This window comes from Gavialis gangeticus, unplaced genomic scaffold (genome assembly GCF_001723915.1).
Source record: "Gavialis gangeticus isolate Ggan-Ray unplaced genomic scaffold, GavGan_comp1, whole genome shotgun sequence".
In the NCBI taxonomy this organism is placed as follows: domain Eukaryota; kingdom Metazoa; phylum Chordata; order Crocodylia; family Gavialidae; genus Gavialis; species Gavialis gangeticus.
In genome coordinates, this window is record NW_017729002.1 from 23,579,392 (window position 1) to 23,596,634 (window position 17,243).

The 17,243-nt window shown below is 55.0% G+C and overlaps 2 protein-coding genes across 2 annotated transcripts in view; one reads left to right on the plus strand and one right to left on the minus strand.

Moving 5' to 3' along the window:
• The window catches only part of METTL26 (methyltransferase like 26), a 36,035-nt gene extending 26,414 nt beyond the window's left edge, over positions 1-9,621 (plus strand). Inside the window, exons 3-7 of the mRNA XM_019507402.1 lie at positions 1,725-1,884; positions 2,914-2,973; positions 4,325-4,392; positions 6,087-6,165; positions 6,843-9,621. Of these exons, the coding sequence (XP_019362947.1) occupies positions 1,725-1,884; positions 2,914-2,973; positions 4,325-4,392; positions 6,087-6,165; positions 6,843-6,890 (415 nt within the window). The 3' untranslated portion in view covers positions 6,891-9,621. The remainder of the gene's footprint in view (positions 1-1,724; positions 1,885-2,913; positions 2,974-4,324; positions 4,393-6,086; positions 6,166-6,842) is intronic.
• Positions 9,622-11,124: 1,503 nt separating this feature from the next.
• Positions 11,125-16,358, minus strand: WFIKKN1 (WAP, follistatin/kazal, immunoglobulin, kunitz and netrin domain containing 1). Its single transcript, XM_019507673.1, has 2 exons — positions 15,552-16,358; positions 11,125-12,999 (listed from the first exon to the last, which is right to left on the minus strand). The coding sequence occupies exons 1-2, from the start codon at positions 15,795-15,797 to the stop codon at positions 11,506-11,508; spliced, it is 1,740 nt and encodes a 579-aa protein (XP_019363218.1). The 5' UTR covers positions 15,798-16,358; the 3' UTR covers positions 11,125-11,505.
• Between the last annotated feature and the right edge of the window lie 885 nt (positions 16,359-17,243).

Below are 17,243 nucleotides of genomic sequence, written 5' to 3' on the forward strand. Positions count from 1 at the left end.
TGTACTGGGTCGAGTACTCGTAGGACTATTAGGCCTGTGTTTCCCCGAGGACACAGGGCTAAGAGAGTCCCTTCTTGGGGTGGTGGCAGCTTACGTTACCCCCAGGCTAGCGAGTGTGCTCCAGGAAGGGGGTCAGCCAGACGCGAGGCACCCCTAGGGAGGCACTCGGAGCCTGGAAGGTGGGCGGGCGCAGGGAGGTGGGTGGCTCAATGCAGGAGCACCCCCTACTGGCCTGCCACAGGTGTGACATAATGACAGGTGGTTCAAAGTGATAGGGCATTAGCATCCTACAAGTCTGGTGCATGGAGTCTTCTTGATGTTGCTGAGCCTCATTGTTCTTCCTATACCTGCCCACCACCGCTGGTAGCTCTGTGGTTAGGGGCCGTACATGGCATCTCACAGGTTCTATAGACTTGATCAGCTTGGCAGGTTTCTTCGCTTTTATTTATTAAATTTGTCCTGCTGTTGTCCTACTCAACCCATCTGCCTTGGAGTAAAGATTTCACAGATTTCAAAGCACTGAATAGTTCTTGGGTGAGGCTGAGGAAGCCAGTACCTCCTATGGGAGGAAGGTCCTGGTGCTAAGGGTCTGGCCTGGGACTTGGGAGAGCTGGGTAGGTTTGTGGCACTGCCACAGACTCCCTTTGTGACCTGGGACAAGGTCTTTGGTCTCCACTTCGCTGTACACCAGTGTGCCCCCTCCACAGTTTCTCTTCACTGAGCTGCACTGCAGGGTGGCCAGGGGAGAGGGCTTGCGGTGGGAGCATTGAGGTTGGGTTTGACTCTGCTCTGACTTCAGAGGGAACAGTTAGGCAAGCACTTAGGGCTTTTGAAAACCCTGCCCTAAATTCCTCTGGAGGAAAGCAATTTCCAGCACAGACCCCAGTGCCACAGCTGTTCTCCTCAGTGCAGGAAACCTGGGGCTGAGTGGGCCCTGGAGATCAAATGTACCTTTCTCCTCAGGTGCTCTGTCCAGGGCTGGGGTGAGGCATACTGAAAGTCTTGCTTGTGGGAAGCAGCATCCATTCCCTAGGCCTGTTACTCCAGCCGCATCTTTGACATGGTGTTAGTGTCCATGAGTGCTCAGACATCAGACTTTCTTTGTGTTGGGGACCAGGGAGGCCACGTTTTCTGTGTGTTTAAACCAGAGCTGTTCAGTGTGTGAGTGGGACTTGCCTGCCTTGAGAAACATTGGTTGATTCTATGTGATGGTGATGGTCACAGTAACATGCTAGATGAGGAAGCCATGAACATGAAATGCTATAGCTGGGTCCTGGAGACACAGGCCTTGCATTTCAAAGCCTTGTGGGCACTGTGAGTGAGTGAAATGAGCTGGTTTCTGGTGCCTTGGTTCACTGGTCCTTGTTACAGGTGTTAGCTCTGTGGTGAGACTACCTGTCACCCCTTCTGCCTTGTGGCCCAATCCCAGTCCTGTTGGCACTATTGGGAGTGATGCCAGGCTGTAGACTGGTTGAATGAACATTCTGTCTTCTGGCTATCTCTCTGGAAATGCTCTTCTGTAGGTACAGCGCTGAGCACAGTGGGGGCTGGGGCATATGAACGGTGGCTGTCTTGGGTTGGAATCCCTCAGGGCTGGATGGGGAATGGCTGGTGCTGGGGGTTGTCTGTGGGTAGGATCTGACTGCACTGGTTCTTCCAGCCCCACTGTGGATGGGGATGTGGCATGTCCCTCAGCATGAACCATCTCCTTTCTCCCTTGGCAGTATCTCTGCATACATCGCAGAAGAGAAGCTCTCAAATGTGCTGCCGCCAATTCACCTGGATGCATCTCAGAGCTGGGAGGCATGGGGCGTGAGACCTGGCTCAATGGATATCATCGTCAACATCAATATGATCCACATCACGCCAGTGATTTGCACTGAGGTGAGAGGCTGTCCCAGCCCTAACCCCTCACCCGGGGCTGTGGAAACTCCCTGGCCACAGGCTGAGCCCCTTGGAGCTGGGCACATACCCCACTTCCCTGGTCTTCTGCAGGCAGTCTGGTAACCCAGACTACACAAATCAGTGGTGCCATGTAGTGGGTGTAGGTGCATAGATCCCCTGAATATAGACCTCCTACAGTTGATCCCTGTTAGTAGCAACAGGTTGGTGCTGTGTTGCTGTTGTGGGGATTGTCATTAAAACAAAGTAGTGAAAAGATGCTCGCAAGCAGCTGTTGCTCTTAACAGTTGTTATGGCAATGGGTGCTGAGTGTGTTGACTCTCCTGTGGCACTCTTCATTCTTTGATCATGAAGCACTTCCCAGATGTTAATGAGTGCAGTCTGACATGCTCCTTTGGGACACATCTGTATTGCTATTCCCTTTGGAGAGATGGGAGAACTGAGGCAGGTGACATCTGAAGTGGCCTGCTTAAGGTCCTGACTCCCCATCCCATAGTTGAGCTCTAAATCCATCCTTGGCTGGGGGTGGTATTTGGGCTCTCTTCCCTATTGAATAAGTTTCTTGCAGTCTCCCAGGGGTGTGTGCGGGATCCCAGTGTAGACCAGGATGACTTGAAGTTGGACTGATTCTAAGTCCCCCTTACCTTGCTGATGCTGAAATCCTCTTTCCCCCGCCCCAGCACCCCCCCCCAATAGTTTGTATGCTTTTATATGGCTACAGATGGGATTTTATGGGGTGCATGATGCATGTCAGAAATGTGGCTGGAAATCCTCTTGTCCTCCAAGCAGGGCATGAAGCCTTGCTGTTCTGACCATGCCGGGAATACCTCAGCTGGACTGGCTCATTCAGCCCCCAGAGATGAGGGAAAGGGTGGGGAATGAAAGGAACATCAATAACCATGGAGACCCGGAAACAGGCTTGGAAGGGTCCTGGCTATGAGGAATGTCTCGTAGGCCCAAGTCCCTTGTCCCTGGCTCTGTGCCATGTATTGTGCCTGTCTGTTTTCTCAGGGCTTGTTCAAAGGAGCAGGGAAGGTGCTGAAGCCCCAGGGTGTGCTGTTCACCTATGGGGTAAGTGATTGCTCCCAGGCTGGGCACAGCTTACTGGACTGGGTGCCCTCAGCCTGCTATCAGGCTGGGGCTGCATTGCTTTGTGTAGTTGTGGCTACCCCGTCATTGAGACCCAGGGAGGGAGGGGGAGGTTATCCTGAGGTAGTGAGGAGTGGAGTGGCCCTGGTGGTCGTGAGGGGTGAGTGGTCCCTTTCACTGGAGCTCCCTGCTAGTTGAGAGCACGGCTGCTAATGCTGCGTCTCTGCCCCAGGGAACCAGGGTTTGGAACCACAATGGGCGGCACTGGAAGCCAGAGCATATGGCATCGCTGGAGACAGCAGATTCTGGGCTTGCTCTTGGATGTGGCACCTGGTGGCAAAAGCGTGTTACATCCCTGAAGATTGCTCATGATATGCTGCTGGGGGGAAGGGAGATTCTTTGCTCTACTCGCACCATGAGTGGTGGTCTGGCTGGCTCTGAGGGTCACATTGCTGAGAGAGCTCAGCACAATGGTGCCAAGTCCTTTGACAGCCTGGCCCTCATCATGAGTACTGAGCTTCATATATTGCCCCTGGGTCCTTTCCAACCTGCCTGCTGCCCTCACACACAAGGCCTTTTACTCTGCATATGGGATGGCCCTGTGAGGGACTACTAGGAGCCTACATACTGGGGACATGCTTTCCCCCCTGCTGTGTTTGATGCTTTTCAGTTCACTAATATCTCCTGTCCACTGCCCTTTTGAGTACTCTTACGCCCTGAAGAACTTTGGCCTTGCAGATCTGATATCGGACAAGTTATCAGCACGCCTCTGGTACAAACAGTGAAACTCTGGCCTGGAGATATGAGGACTTGAGGTCCATGATTTGGCCGGCCGAGGGTTTAACTCCAAGTGTAGCCTTACTCCCTGGGGGAGGGACATCCTGCCCCAAACTCTTTACATACACATTCAGAGCTTAGCCCCACCATTCCCAGCTTGGCCTGAGCAGTGGGTAATTGGTGAATCTGGTTCTGACTGGTGACTTTGCTGGATGTCTCATTAGTCCTGGGTGGAAGGGGTTGCCTGGTCTGAGGAGGGAGAAGGCCAAGGGGTGGGAAGTCCTCTCTCAGGCTCCTCCTCAGGCAGCATCTGCCCAAAAAGATCTAAGGACTCCATAGTTTAGGATTGCATGGTCTCAAGACGGGTTCTGCCCATCTACTAGGGTCTGTGAGGAAGAGAGCATTGACCTATTTTATCTTTATTCTCTGACTTCTTCCCTCCTGGTGTTTGGGGGTGTGGGCTTACATCTGATCACACCCAGTCTGTGGCTTGCAGGTGCTTGAGGTGCCCGCAATGAGTCCAGTTTCTAATGAGTCCCTTCTTTGTGTCCCTCAGCCCTATGCCATCAATGGGCAGATCAGCCCACAGAGCAACGTGGACTTCGATCATGCTCTGAGGCAGAGGTAGGGGGGCTGGGGCTGGGGTGGGAACAAGAGGCAAACAGTCAGACCTGGCAGCTCCCACTATGGAATGAGAGGAGGTGTTTGCTGGTGCCGAATTGGGGCCATCCCAGTGGGTGTCTGCAAGGATCTAGGCCCCTGTTGTCTGGGCTGAGGGGAGAGAGAGGGCCCCAGCACAGTGAAGGCACTACACTTCTCCCAGAGCATGTCCATGCCACTTGTCTTGAATGTGGTAGCGCTCCAGGTGAAAACCACTGTTGTTGCTGCCTCAGCTTATTTGATGCTTCTTAACCAGGTACTGCTGCCTCCAGGTGAAACTGCCGCATGCACTTCCTGCTGCATTAGAGCTCTTGTGATTGAACTGACTAGCACCAAAAATGAAAGGAACCTGGGGGTAATAATGGACCACAGTATGAATATGAGCCGGCAGTGCAATGTTATGTGCCCTGCAGGCTACAGCATTCTGGCATGCATCAATCGCTGCATCTCCAGCAAAAGCAAGGAGGTTATTTTTCTGCTTTACTCAGCACTGGTGAGACTGCAGCTGGAGTCCAGTTCTGAGCACCGCACTTTAACAAGGACATGGACAAGCTTGAGAGAGTCCAAAGAAGAGCCACCCATATGATCACAGAAAGGCTGAGGGAACTGGGACTCTTCAGCCTGAGGAAAAGAAGGTTGAGAGGGGACCTGGTATCAGCTTACCGCTGCACTAGGGGAGTACGTCAAGGGCTCAGTGAGCAACTGTTCACCAGGGCACCTGAGGGGAAAACCAGGAGTAATGACCACAAATTCCTGGAAGATCAATTTAGGCTCAACATTAGGAAAAACTTGACAGTCAGGGTGTCCAGACTGTGGAATAAGTTTTCTCCAGAGGTGGTGCAATCACCTACCCTGGAAATCTTCAAGAGGAGACTGGACAGTCACTTTGCTGGAGTCACCTGACCCCCAGTTGTTTTTCCTGCTTGATCTTCCAAGGTCCCTTCTGGCCTTACAACCTACAAATCGGCATAAAGCAGGCAGGAGCTGCCTCTTGCTTTGCAGCTTTTCCTCTGCGCTCCTCCCAGAAACAGGCATGTGGGTGGAACTGCCCTAGGTGCCTCTGTTTCTGGAAGGAGAATGGCAGGGGCTGGAGCAGGAAGGGCCTGAGGCAGCTCCTGGCTGCTTTAGGCTGGTCACAGAACTTTAATGTAGCAGGAGCGTGTGCGTGGGACAGTTTTACCTGGTTGCTGAAGCCACACCACCTCCTGCTATGTCACAACATCCCTGAGGGGGTTTTGTGGCACCCTGGTTGAGAACCACTTATCTAGGGACAGCCAGCTCCATAGGAGCCCTAGATTTATGGGGCAGTGTTCTGCAGGTCCCCTGTCATGCATCTGAAGTGACACCTGCTGGCTTTGAGGCATCCTCATGGCCACTTGTCCCCTGAATTCAGGGATGAGTCACATCTTGCCATAGTGCATTACCCATGGTTCCCCTTGCCCAACCACCACCCAGGCGCCCCAGCCTTGAGAGCCCCCAGGCAGGAGCTCCTGAGGGGAGCTGCAGATTCTTTGGAGAAACACTGTGGGGGAGAGGCTGTTCCTGGAGCCAGGAGAGCCAGCCCTCAGCTTCCTGGAAAATCCCCTGTGGTGAGAGGCTGGATTGAACCACTTCCTTGCCAAGGCAGGAATGACATATCTGGTTTCTTTCCCTGGCAGGAACCCGGCCTGGGGTCTTCGGGACACAACTTGGCTGCAACAGTTGGCTGAGGCCAATGGGATGTGCCTGGAGACAATGGTACATGCTCTGCATTGGATTCCCTCCCTGCCCTAGGCCCACCCACAGTCTGGGGTCTCTCAGGGAGGTGGTGACCTCACCTCTTCACTGAGTGCATGGGTGTCTCCTTGCCAGAGCTCGTCCTGGGCTGGGGTTAGACCCTGGGATGAGGTATAGTAGGGCGTGCAGTAGGGAGGGGTGTGGAGGCTCTAAGGCAGTTCCCAGCCCCTCCAGGTCAATGGGATGGCATGTAGAGATGCCTGCTCTGCTCATCACCACCACCACCACCCCCGGGCAACGTGCCTCTCAGTGCCCTGCTCTACAACTCGGTCCCTGCCTCTGGGGAAAGCATCACTCTCTCTCCCCAGCAGGAGTCTGAGCCTGTCCTCTTTCTGGTACCCCTATGGGTAAATGGAGAAGAGCTTCCTCTTCTCTGCTCTCATGACATTTTTAGAGGCCTAAAATTTGGTGGTTGTGGGAGAGGCAGGGCTAGAGTTAATACAAGCTCCCTGCAACACAACCTGAGCTGAAGCCGTGGGGAACTCCCTTTCTCCCCTTCCCTCCAACCAGAGCTGCTGGCTCCAAACCATCCAAGCCACAACGGTGCTTGCAGCTCTGGGCCTGGCTGGGACACCAGCTCTCTCAGTAGCTCCTCTCAGTGCAGCTGCAGTCCTCTGACCCTGGCTTTGTGCTTCTAGGTGGACATGCCAGTGAACAACAAGTGTCTTATCTTCCGCAAGCAGTGACCCCCTGTCCCAGGCTCTGCTCCAAAACTGCCTTCTGCTTACCTGGAATCAACTGCGTGTCAGTGTCTGTGATGCTCTGTGTGGCTTGTTGTGATGTCCCCAGGGTGCTGGGAGAGTTTCTGTAGGGGCAACCCCCAGCTGAAAACTTGGCAGCAGGACTGCTGTGTGGGGAGTATGGGCATTACTGACCTCCTGCTATCTGTTCTGGAAGCCCTTTGGGGATGGGACCATTCAGGCAGGTTCTCTATTGCATGCTTGCCTGCTTCCCTTGCTTCTGCCCCCGTGAGCTATGTTTCACACCCTTAATGCAGCTGCCCATAGTCAGGCCCTAAGGGTTGGTGGGTCGAAAGAAGAGCAAACCACATGGTTTGGGTCACCTCCCAGCCCTGAGGTAGGCCTAGCCCAGCCTCAGCCCTCTCCGTTGACTATTTCAGAGCTCCCACAAGCCTCCTTTTCTTTATAGTTCTTTAGTTCTTCTGCCTGTGCCTGCCTTCCCCTAAGGGCCAGTTTCTCTGCCTCTGCTGAAGGTACAGTGGGCTTCATGGCTGTGGCTCCCTAGAACAGGGGTTTTCAACCTTTTGGGGTCAGCGTACCCCTGGCGGCCGAATGCAGAGCTGGGGGGAGTGGGTGCACAGCCGAACATGGAGTGGTGGCCGCTGCTGTGTGCAGGCTTCCCCCGCGTCTGGCAGGCAGCTCAGGATGGTGCGTGGCATTGCTTTGTCCCTGCCCACCCCTGCGTACCCCCTAGGGCAGGGGTTGTCAACCGGTAGTACGCGAGAAGGCTCTAGGGGGTACATGCGGGCGAGGGAAATGGAGCACCACCATGCACCATCCTGTGCTACTGCGCAAGTGCCACCCACCCATCCAGATGCTGGACGTGAGGGAAGCTTGCACATGGCAGCCCCCCCCCCCACCTCCACATCTGGCCGCTGAGGGTGCACTGATCCAAAAAGGCTGAAAACCCCCGCTCTAGGGTTTTCTCAAGTACCCCAGTGGTACACATACCCCCAGTTAACAACCGCTGCCCTAGAAGATTGAACCACTTAGGTAGGGACCCAGTGGGGGTGAGTGCCTTATATTAAGCATCCCAAGTTTTAGTATTCCAGCCTCTTCTCCTTAGGAGCTAAGGCAGCACGTTGACATGCCTGGCAGCAGGCCCCCCCCTTCCAAACACTGCCCCATGGCTCCTAGTACTGAAGGGACTGAAATGCACCCGGCGGGCTGGTGTGCTGGTCTGAATCTCCCCACCAGGGGGCAGCAACTCTTCAGAGGACATCCCTGTTGGTGGGGGGAGAACGGGGCCTCTGAACAGCCCTACCCCACAAGGCAGCGTGTAGGCAGCCCACAGCTCGCAAACAGACATCAAAGAAAAAGACCTCGTTTCCAGTGGGGAAAGTGGTTGTTTTAATGTAGAAACAATATCCTGTCACATTGATGAAGTGTTTATCCAAATTGGGGCTGAAAAATAGGGGTGGGAGTTTCAGCCATGTGGGTGCATTAGAAGCACCAGTCCCATTAGGTACCCAAGGGACTCGTGGTCCCAAAACACTAGGCACTTTTGGAAATTGCGGCTCTGCTCCCTTGAAAAAGCAACTTCCAGCAGCTGCAGAAAGGCAGTGTGGGGTGATGGTTCCCTCCAGTGGTTGAGCTGGAGCATTGCAGTGGGCTTCAGTCCAAAAGGTTGATTGCTGAGGAGATAGCCCTGTGGAAAGATGTATGCTGCTGTGCTCATGCCCTCTCAAGGGGACCTGGCCTTTGGCCCAGTAGATACATGCCTGTTGCTGGTTTCTTCCTGAGCTGACTGATGTGTGGTGTTTGCCCAGCCCTAATGCTGAGCTTTGACCCTGGGTTGCCAGGAGGCCCGTGAGGCTGGTGCGATACTCAAAACCTCAGTGTAAGGATAGTGTTTTGGGCTGACCAAGGGTCTCCAGTAGCCCAGGCCAGGCCTCTTTCTCCTGGCAGCCATGTGCATATGAGGGAGTGAGAGGCCTGTAGTTCCTCAGAAATATATGCAAATATATACTGATACGGGGTGTAGGTGCTGCCAGCAGGAAGGGGTGGGGGGGTGGCATTCTGTCCGTCCACCTCTGCTCCTCTCTGCCCTCTCCAGCCCAGTCTCAGCCTTGCTTTAGCCCAGCCTGCAGATGACTCATGGTTTTCTGGTCCGGAGTCTCCAGGCAGGAGCCAGTACTTTGAGGCTCTGGCAGGGGAGGGGACAAGTATGTTGTGCCATGCCAAGCCCTCTCTGATAAAGGTCAGAGTAGCCAGCAGCCACAGGTCCACAGCACTGACCCTCACTAAGCCCATCTTGGGTAGTGTCAGCAGAGAGGCCACAGTAGCTAGGCCTCCTCTCTCAGCCCTAGAGGAAGGAGGCTCAGCCCCACTGATGGAAGGAAGCTTATCCTCTGCTCTAGCTGTAGCCTGAGAGGGGCCTCCTTTTAACAAAATAACCAAGGAAGGCTAATGAAGGCATGATGGTGCATTGAACAGACCACTGGGGACTCAGGAAACCTAGGCTTTATTTCAGACTCTGGCCCTGCCCTGCTGGAGTACCTGGGGCTGTCGCATCCCTGCTCGGGATCCTGCTTCTGGGAATGTACCATATGGGCTCACTGGTGTCTGCACAATGTCCCTCAGAAGCCTCTTGTGACAAAACCTGTTGCTGCCACAAGAGCCCTGTTCATAGTTTTATTTCTGGCCATTCTCCAAATAAAATCCTGTCTGGTTTTCACTTTATGGCCTTGGTGTCTTTGTCACAAGCAGGCTGGGTCAGGCCAGCCCTGCAGTCCCTACAGCTTCCTACCCCAAACAAGTTGTACCTCCAGGCTGGCATTGCCAAGTGCCCTGGGGTGACAGAAGAGACGGGCTGTTTGCCTCTGCTGGCAGTACAGGTTTGGGATCTAGCGCATTTCAGTTGGGAACAGCGCAGGGGGAATGGATTACTGATCTGCATCTGCCGTCCCACCTTGTCACCTCATCTCATGCGGCTGAAATTGGTAGCTGCAAAAGCCAGTTTCTCCCATGCAGTGAAGCAGAAATCTGAGGCCCACAAATTATAGGAGCTGCCTCCCTTTCACTCTTCTCCCCCACTCAGTTCTCCTGACTGCAAGGCAGCTGCCTCCAGGCTGTTCTGTCTGTAACACCCTTTGTAGCTCAGTCTGTTGCTCACTAAAGCCCTTGCCTGGTTCCTTGCTCTTCCCCATGGGAAGCTCGAGGGGAGCCTTTCCCAGAAACACTGCTTCCAAAGCAACATCCACAGGTAGGAGACAAGGGGTTCCCTCTTGCTGGGGCCCTTGCAACATGTTAGGAAGCTGCCCCAGGAAGTGTTCTGCAGTGCAAACAAGGGCTTCTGGACCCACCCAGCCAGGAGCTATGCTATGTATGAATCTATGTGGACGAGCCCAGTGCCTGGCTAGACAGCTCTCCATGAATGGGCTGTCCGTGAATGTAGCAGCCACTAAACTGAGCTGCCCTGTGCATACTTTAGAGCAGCAAACTTAGTTTATACGAGTTAGAGCATGGCCAGCCCTTGCATGGGTTCTGCTGTGGTAGAACAGCACCAGGGAGCCTCGCTGAACAAGAGCTGAGTGCTTTTGCAGCCCTGGTGTTTCTTGTCCAGCAGGGGACCATCACACCCAAAGCTGAGCAAGGTTCCCACAGGAGCTGCCTTCTTTATTACCAGGGGGACTAGAGCATCAGGGAAAGGATGGACAAGCCTGTCAGACCCCACCCAGCAAGTGGAGCGTGACACCAGTTAATGGACACCCCAGCCCCCTCTGCCTGGTCAGTGCTAGCAGTCTGAGGGGTAAAGACCCTGCTCCCCCAAGGGACTTCGTGTCTAACACTCATTGATTTCCCTGCATGGATTTTAAGGGGAGTTAGACACCTAAATGTCCTGCAAGCATCAGGACTAAAGCAAGGTAGCAGGAAATATACATCAAGAAAATAATGCTCTGATGACTGGGTTTGTCCGGATGATACATCCCTGTCACCCCAAACTACCAGCTGGGCTGTGGGAGCCATGTTGGTAAATCCATCAAGGGTAGGTTTCTCCCCACTGCTATCAAGGGAGCTCTGCTGGGGATGATTTTGCCTCCCATGCTCTGGGCCTGAATCTTCCTACTGCAGACGAGTAGAGGCCCGTTCCTTGTGATGAGCTGGATCTCACATCCTCTGCATACAGGGTCACAGCCCTGGGGCTAATACATGGCTATGAGGAGGGGAGATAGCTTCATAAGGATAATGTTTTTTATTCAGAGTCAGGACTTGACAAGTTACATGGACAAGACATACGGACACATAAATTACAGTCAGACACAGGTAGTTACTGAGCTCATCATCACCATGGAACAAAGTGGGAACAAAAAAAACCCAACCCAACCAACCAAATAAACTACTGGTCCATCATGGTGGCCTGAGGTCTCTGGGTTTGGGATAGACCGCTCTGAGGGGCTTGGGATGCTGGAAACAGGCAGCTAACCAGAGTTCACTCCATGATCCCAGGGCTGGCTTGTAACTGGCTACTTGGAGAGATGAAGGCTGGGTTGTCTATTTGGCTGGATGCCCTGTACAGAGGTGCCCCCCTGGCTGCACCTGCTGAGGGAACACTGCTAGGCTAGTCCTGGAACCTGTTAAGCAGCTCACAAGTTTTCTTCTCGATCAACTCATAGATCTTCTTCACTCGTTTGTCGTTGGCGGCCCGGACATAGCTGTTGGGGTCCAGCACAGCCATCCCATCATGAACCTCTCCCATGATGATGAGGGGCCCGTCCTCTGTGGTCATGTTGGGGCAAGGGCAACTCCAGTCCATGTCAGTCAAGGTCACTTCCAGGTACTTGATGTTGAAGAACTTGAGGCCCATCTTCTCATCCTTGAGGATATCCTCCAGGGCGAAGCGGGCAATGCCAGAGTCCTGGTCCTCAATGATTTCCATGAGGCGGCCTACGATGGCAAAGTCACTGCGGCAGAGGCTCAGCACCATCTTGCTCTTCAGGCGGCAGGCCTTGCACTGGAGGGTCTTTGGGAAGGGGCAGACATCCTCGCAGCTCTCCTTGCTCTCAAAGTTGTTGTCATTGCCCTCACAACCACCATAGACAAAGGAGTGGCACTGCTTCATGAGGTGGTTGTAGGCCCAACGAGCTTCCCAGTTTTTGCAGGGGCCCTGCACCATAGGGAGCAGACACATGTTGACGGCACTGCTCACGCAGGCTGAGCGACACTCCTCGTAGGTCTCAAAGTGGTTCTGGTTGGCACCACAGCCACCATAGCGGAAGGTGATGCAGGAGCCCTTCTTGGGGTCGAAGTGCCAGCGCACCTGCCGGGCCTCACAGTCCTGCTTGTCCGGCTCCTTCAGGCACTCAGTGTTGGGGAATTGCTGGGTGCTGGGGGTGCGAGGCTCCCCACTGGAGTGCTCCCTCTTGATGACAGAGAGGGGGAAGTCGGCACGGAGAAGCCCAGCGGAGTTCCTGGCTGTGCAGGTGTAGATGCCAGCATCCTCATATTGAGCATTGTAGATGACCAATTGGCCGATGTTGGTGACCACCACATTGCCATACATCTGGTCAGGCCGCATGATGAAGTTTTCCTGGTGGTCACTCTGCTTCTCCCAGGTGATGTCTGGCCGGGGCCGGCCGCTCACATCACAGTGGAAGCTCACAGTGCCACCCACGTAGACCGACTGGTGGAAGGGGTTGTTGTAGAGGGCAGGTGGGATGGGTACCTCGGCAGCAGCCCCGGGGGTGGGCCGGGCTGTGGTCTCTAGGGGCACTGGGCTGGTGTTGGGCCAAGTGAAGATGTACTTGCAAGGCACCACGGTGAGGCTGATGCCCCGGATGCAGGCCTCAGCATCCATGTAGCACTTGTTGTAGTAGGTGAGCCCATCTGAGGCGCAAGTGAAATTGGGCTCCTTCTCACAGCGATCCTTGCATTTGCAGATGGGCTGCCCATCCCAGATGTCGCAGTCTGAGCCCTGCTGGGTGCACACAAAGCTCTCACATGTGGCCTCCTGTGCCAGCTCCAGGGAGGAGAGGCTCCCGTCAGCATAGCGGGCTGCCACACAGCTCCGCAACCCGCAGACATTGGTGCAGCACTTCTCAAAGCCTTCACAGTCCTGGCGGGGGAGAGGGGAGAAGGGGGGAACAGCAGCAGCATTAGAACCATTGCATGCTGGCATCCCCCCTGCTGCCAGCACCCTGCTGTTACCCCAGTGCACTTCCACAGCCTACTTACGAGTCACTTCCACTTGCTTCTGGAATACAGCTACCTCTGAGGTGGAGCATGGCATCTTTTAACAGCACACAGAAACACTGAGGCATGGGTTAAGTCAGGAAAACCCCACAGCCATGAAACACTACAGAGGAGACTCAGGATACAGAATAATGGCCTCGGGGCAGGACACAGTAGCTAACGACCCTCCTTTCTTGCAGAGGCCCCCCCAGGAACATTGCTGCTAGGGATATGGCCCCGCCTCCCCCACACAGGTCGGCTGTCCAGCCAGGTGGACTCATGGTGCATTGGTAGAGTGCCACTTAGTGCCTAGCAGTTCTGCAGGAGCAGCAGGGCCTGGCCCTGCCCTGCTCAGCCCACAGGCTTTAGTGACAAATCCTGAGACATACTGAGAAGAGGTATGCAATTCAAAGCAAGAAGTCAGGAGGTCATGCTCTGTGAAGTGATTTAAGGGTGCTAATAATAGTCCTGATGAATAGAGCCGCTGCCCTTCCCACCCATGGCTCCAGACTCATGTTACAACAAGAATAGCTCCATGGCGTATGTCCCACCACTCTCTCGATTTATACATGGGGAGGGAAGCCAAGGCCTGCACAAGGAGCCAGTGGTAGAGTTGGGAATCACCCTAGATGCCTGGCTCTCAGTCACTTATGCCTTGTCTTCCTGGGGATTCATGTATCACTGGTATACAGCTGCTTTTCCCTGCTCAAGGAGCCAACAGCCTCTGTCACAGGACCAGGCTGCAGGAGTGTGAGACCTGCAGGTTCAGTGAAGCCAGGTTCCATGGGGATGTGGGGTCTGTACCAGACAAACCTGAGTTGCTCCAGATAGGGACAGCATGGGGGAGAAATGGAGATGCCCCTTTGCATGCTCTTGAGCTAGGTGGGACTGGGGGAGCTCTGGAATGGACACAGAAACACTTTGATATGAAACACTTCTCTGCAGTCACTATTGCTCAGGAAGCTGGAGAGGCACAGCTATGTCTTGGAAGGGACTGTGATGCTGGCAGTCTGGCAGGGAGTGCGACTCCCCCTTGTTTCAAAGACAAGCAGGGGCCAGAGCTGGCTCTCAGCATCTCAGCATCCTCCCAGGTATTGCAGCTGGTTCTTGAGGCAACCCCATGCTGGGGTGGGCTGTGATGCACCCCCCCCCGTGAGGGGAAGGCAGCTTGTTCCCCTCCCTGCTGATGTGCAAGAGAGGCTGGACATGAAGGATGCAGGGATGGGGCTTTGATCTGACATGGAGCTGGAAGATCCATTATCGCAGAGGCAGCAAGGGAAGGGACTGGGGGGCCTGGGCTCTCTTCTATGTCTGCCTACTGACACCATTCTTTAGACGCAGTACAGCAGCATGTGGAAACCCCAAGCTAGAGTGAGGCTCCATTGTGCAAGGCTACAAGGAGAGGGTCTCTGCCCATGACTGCCTGAATGCTACACAGACAAAGGTGGGAGGGGCACATGGCTGGCCGCCAGTCACAGATCCTGGCTGAGCTCCTGACGTCCAAACTAGTGCTCTGTCTAGTGCAGCCCACTGTTTCTCCCCTGCAGACCTAAGCAAAGGGCTGTGTGCTGGGAATCAAGGTGCACTGCACTTCTGCTTGCCATCACACAATGCAAACCCAATGCCAGTTCAAGGCCAGAAGTGACTGTCATTTCCTCCCCGTTGAATGCATTTCCACATTCCCCGGGTGCCGGTGAGGCTGTGCAGGGAACCTCTGGGACCAGGCCCCTGGGTCCAGCCTCCTGCCTCCATCCCATGCACTTAGCCCTTCTGCTCCAGTCTGATCAGTGAGTGGCTGCAGCTGGGCTATTCAACATCTCTGTCACAAGCCCACATTTGCTAGCCTCACTATAAGGCCTACGTTAATATAGCTTACACCCAGGCACACGTGTTTCAATCTGACACTTAGCATCCCTCTCAATGCTGCTCGATGGTGCTTGAAAGTGAAACTGGCCGGCAGCCCCAATGGCCGAGGGGAGTGCAATCCCCTCCTGGAGTCAGCGCACAGAGCAGCTCCCTGGGGAGACAGGGGTGCACATGGGAACAGAGCAGCACCTGGCCCCACCCCACAAGCCCCTGCACATGCAGCTGCCCATCATTGTGCCCAGGAGCAAGTGGGCACAGGCATGTGGAAGTCCTGCAGGATCAGGCCTGGCACCTCAACTCTAGGCAGGACATCCCTGGAAAGCCTGGGTGCCAGGACTGCAGGTGGGGGAGTTGCCCAAGCCTTCAGGCCAATCCCCACCCATCCTCACCCCCCCTCCCACAGGGCTTGTGCTAATGCAGTTAGGGTAGGATAGTAAGCAATGAAGAATAAACCACCCCCCACTTGGCCTTTCCTCAGAGGGTGGCTGCAGTGCCCCCTCTGCCAGGGCCTCTCTATGGGGCCATGCATGCACTGGGCCCAGCCCCTCTGGGGAGGAGGGCAGGGCTCACCTGGTCCGTGTGGCACTCCCGCTCGCAGGTGCTCTGGGCATCCACCCACAGGTTGGGGTTCAGCTGGTTGGGGCATACCCCCAGGTGGCTCATTCTGATTGGCTGGAGGCTGGCCCCCTCTGCCAGGACAGACAGGAGAGCCAAGACAAGTACCGCCAGCATGGGGTCTGGCTGGCTTGCCCCCGCGAGCTTCCGCTTCCCTTTTTTCCTCTTCAGCCCCCGGCCTCCGAAACTCCAGAGAGGCATCAGTCTGCCCCTGGCTCTCCGGCCAGGAGGGCTCTCCGCTGGGTGTGCTCCTTCTCACGCAGAAACACTCACATTCACTGAGCCAGGCGATCACGTGCAGTGCTCTCGAGTTCCCGCTCTAGTGTGCCCAGTGCCCAGTGGGCATGATACCCACAGGCACGACGCCCGATGCCGGGCTCCGTTTCATGCCTTGCTCTCTGCTGGCAGCAGCCTACAGCGCTCTGTGCTGATCATCTCCCAGCGCAGGAGTCCAAAGAGATCCCAGCATGAGCAATTCCAGGTGGGGGCCTTACATCCCCCCCTTTCTGGGAACGAATCAGTCCATGTGGTTCCCAAGTGCCATCCAACTTCATCCAGTTGGCTTGCCAAGGAGCCTTCTAAATCCCAGGCTCAGGGGGGCTTTGGCTTTGCAGCCACGGCTTTCAACGCACCCTTAACCCTCTTGGGCTTGTTAAGCTGCAGAGTATCAACAGACAACACAAATAAACTGACTCAGAGCCCGCAGAGCCGGAAAGCTGGTCTGGGGTGTGCATGTGTGTCTGTCTGTGGGGTGGGGGTGGGAGAGGAGGGAGGGAAGCTTGTAATCTGAATCCCCTCCCTCGCACTGATGTGTCTGGGTGTTTGGAATGGAAAAGCCACTGACCTCAGACTCTAACCCCGTCTGAGTTGATCGACTGGGCAAACAGTGGGAGAAGATCAAAGGCAGAATGTGTGGAGCCTCCAAAGAGAGAGAGAAAGGAGGGAAAAAGCCCAGCCCAGGGAGCGAATTCTTTTGGGATGAGAAAATGGCCAGAGCACTCTGTCCATCTGGAGGGGATTGACCAAGCCAGGCCCTGTAGCACTTAGGCAAGCCCAGACCTTGTACCAGGTGCCTGCAGTGTTGCTGCTCTGTTGTCCCTGCTTCCTTTGCACTGGCCAGCTCGTTGTTGGAAATGGCTCCAGGGAGGGTTCAGGGTCAGGGAGCACCTGGGAGCGCCTGCAGCAATAGGCACAGGGTGAGAACTTGGCCAGGGCAGAGCTCAAGTGTGAGGACGTGACCTCCAGTGTCGTGGGGCACTGGGTGTCAGACCAGTGCTCTTGCTCCCTCCTTCCCTGCTGAGCACAGAGCCCAGGATCCACTGGTGCCACCAGATCCTGAGAGAAGACACTGTAGTCAGGGGCAGAAGGGCAGGGAAAGCAGCTCTGCACTTTGGTACTGACAGGGCCAGGGAAGCAAAACATCGCAAAATAACCCACTTCCAGAGGTTGCAGCTTGTTGTTATGCTGCTAATCCCAAGCCCACTCACAGAGATCCCAGGGGGCTCTAGTGAAAGCTGCAGTCCTGGGAGCCAGTGGAGACAGACCCCTGCCATGTTACTGGGGCATAACTCTTTGCAAGCTTGAGCTCTGGGAACAAAAGGCTGGCTCCTATTAGTGTCCACATGGCACACACATGGGCCCAGCCTC

What these genes read in the sequence shown, in the direction of transcription:
- WFIKKN1 (XM_019507673.1), bottom strand. Translation starts at nt 15,797, where the DNA reads ATGCCTCTCTGGAGTTTCGGAGGCCGGGGGCTGAAGAGGAAAAAAGGG. An exon ending in GGGAGTGCCACACGGACCAG is followed by an intron (nt 13,000 to 15,551) that starts GTGAGCCCTGCC and finishes CTCCCCCGCCAG; the next exon opens with GACTGTGAAGGCTTTGAGAA.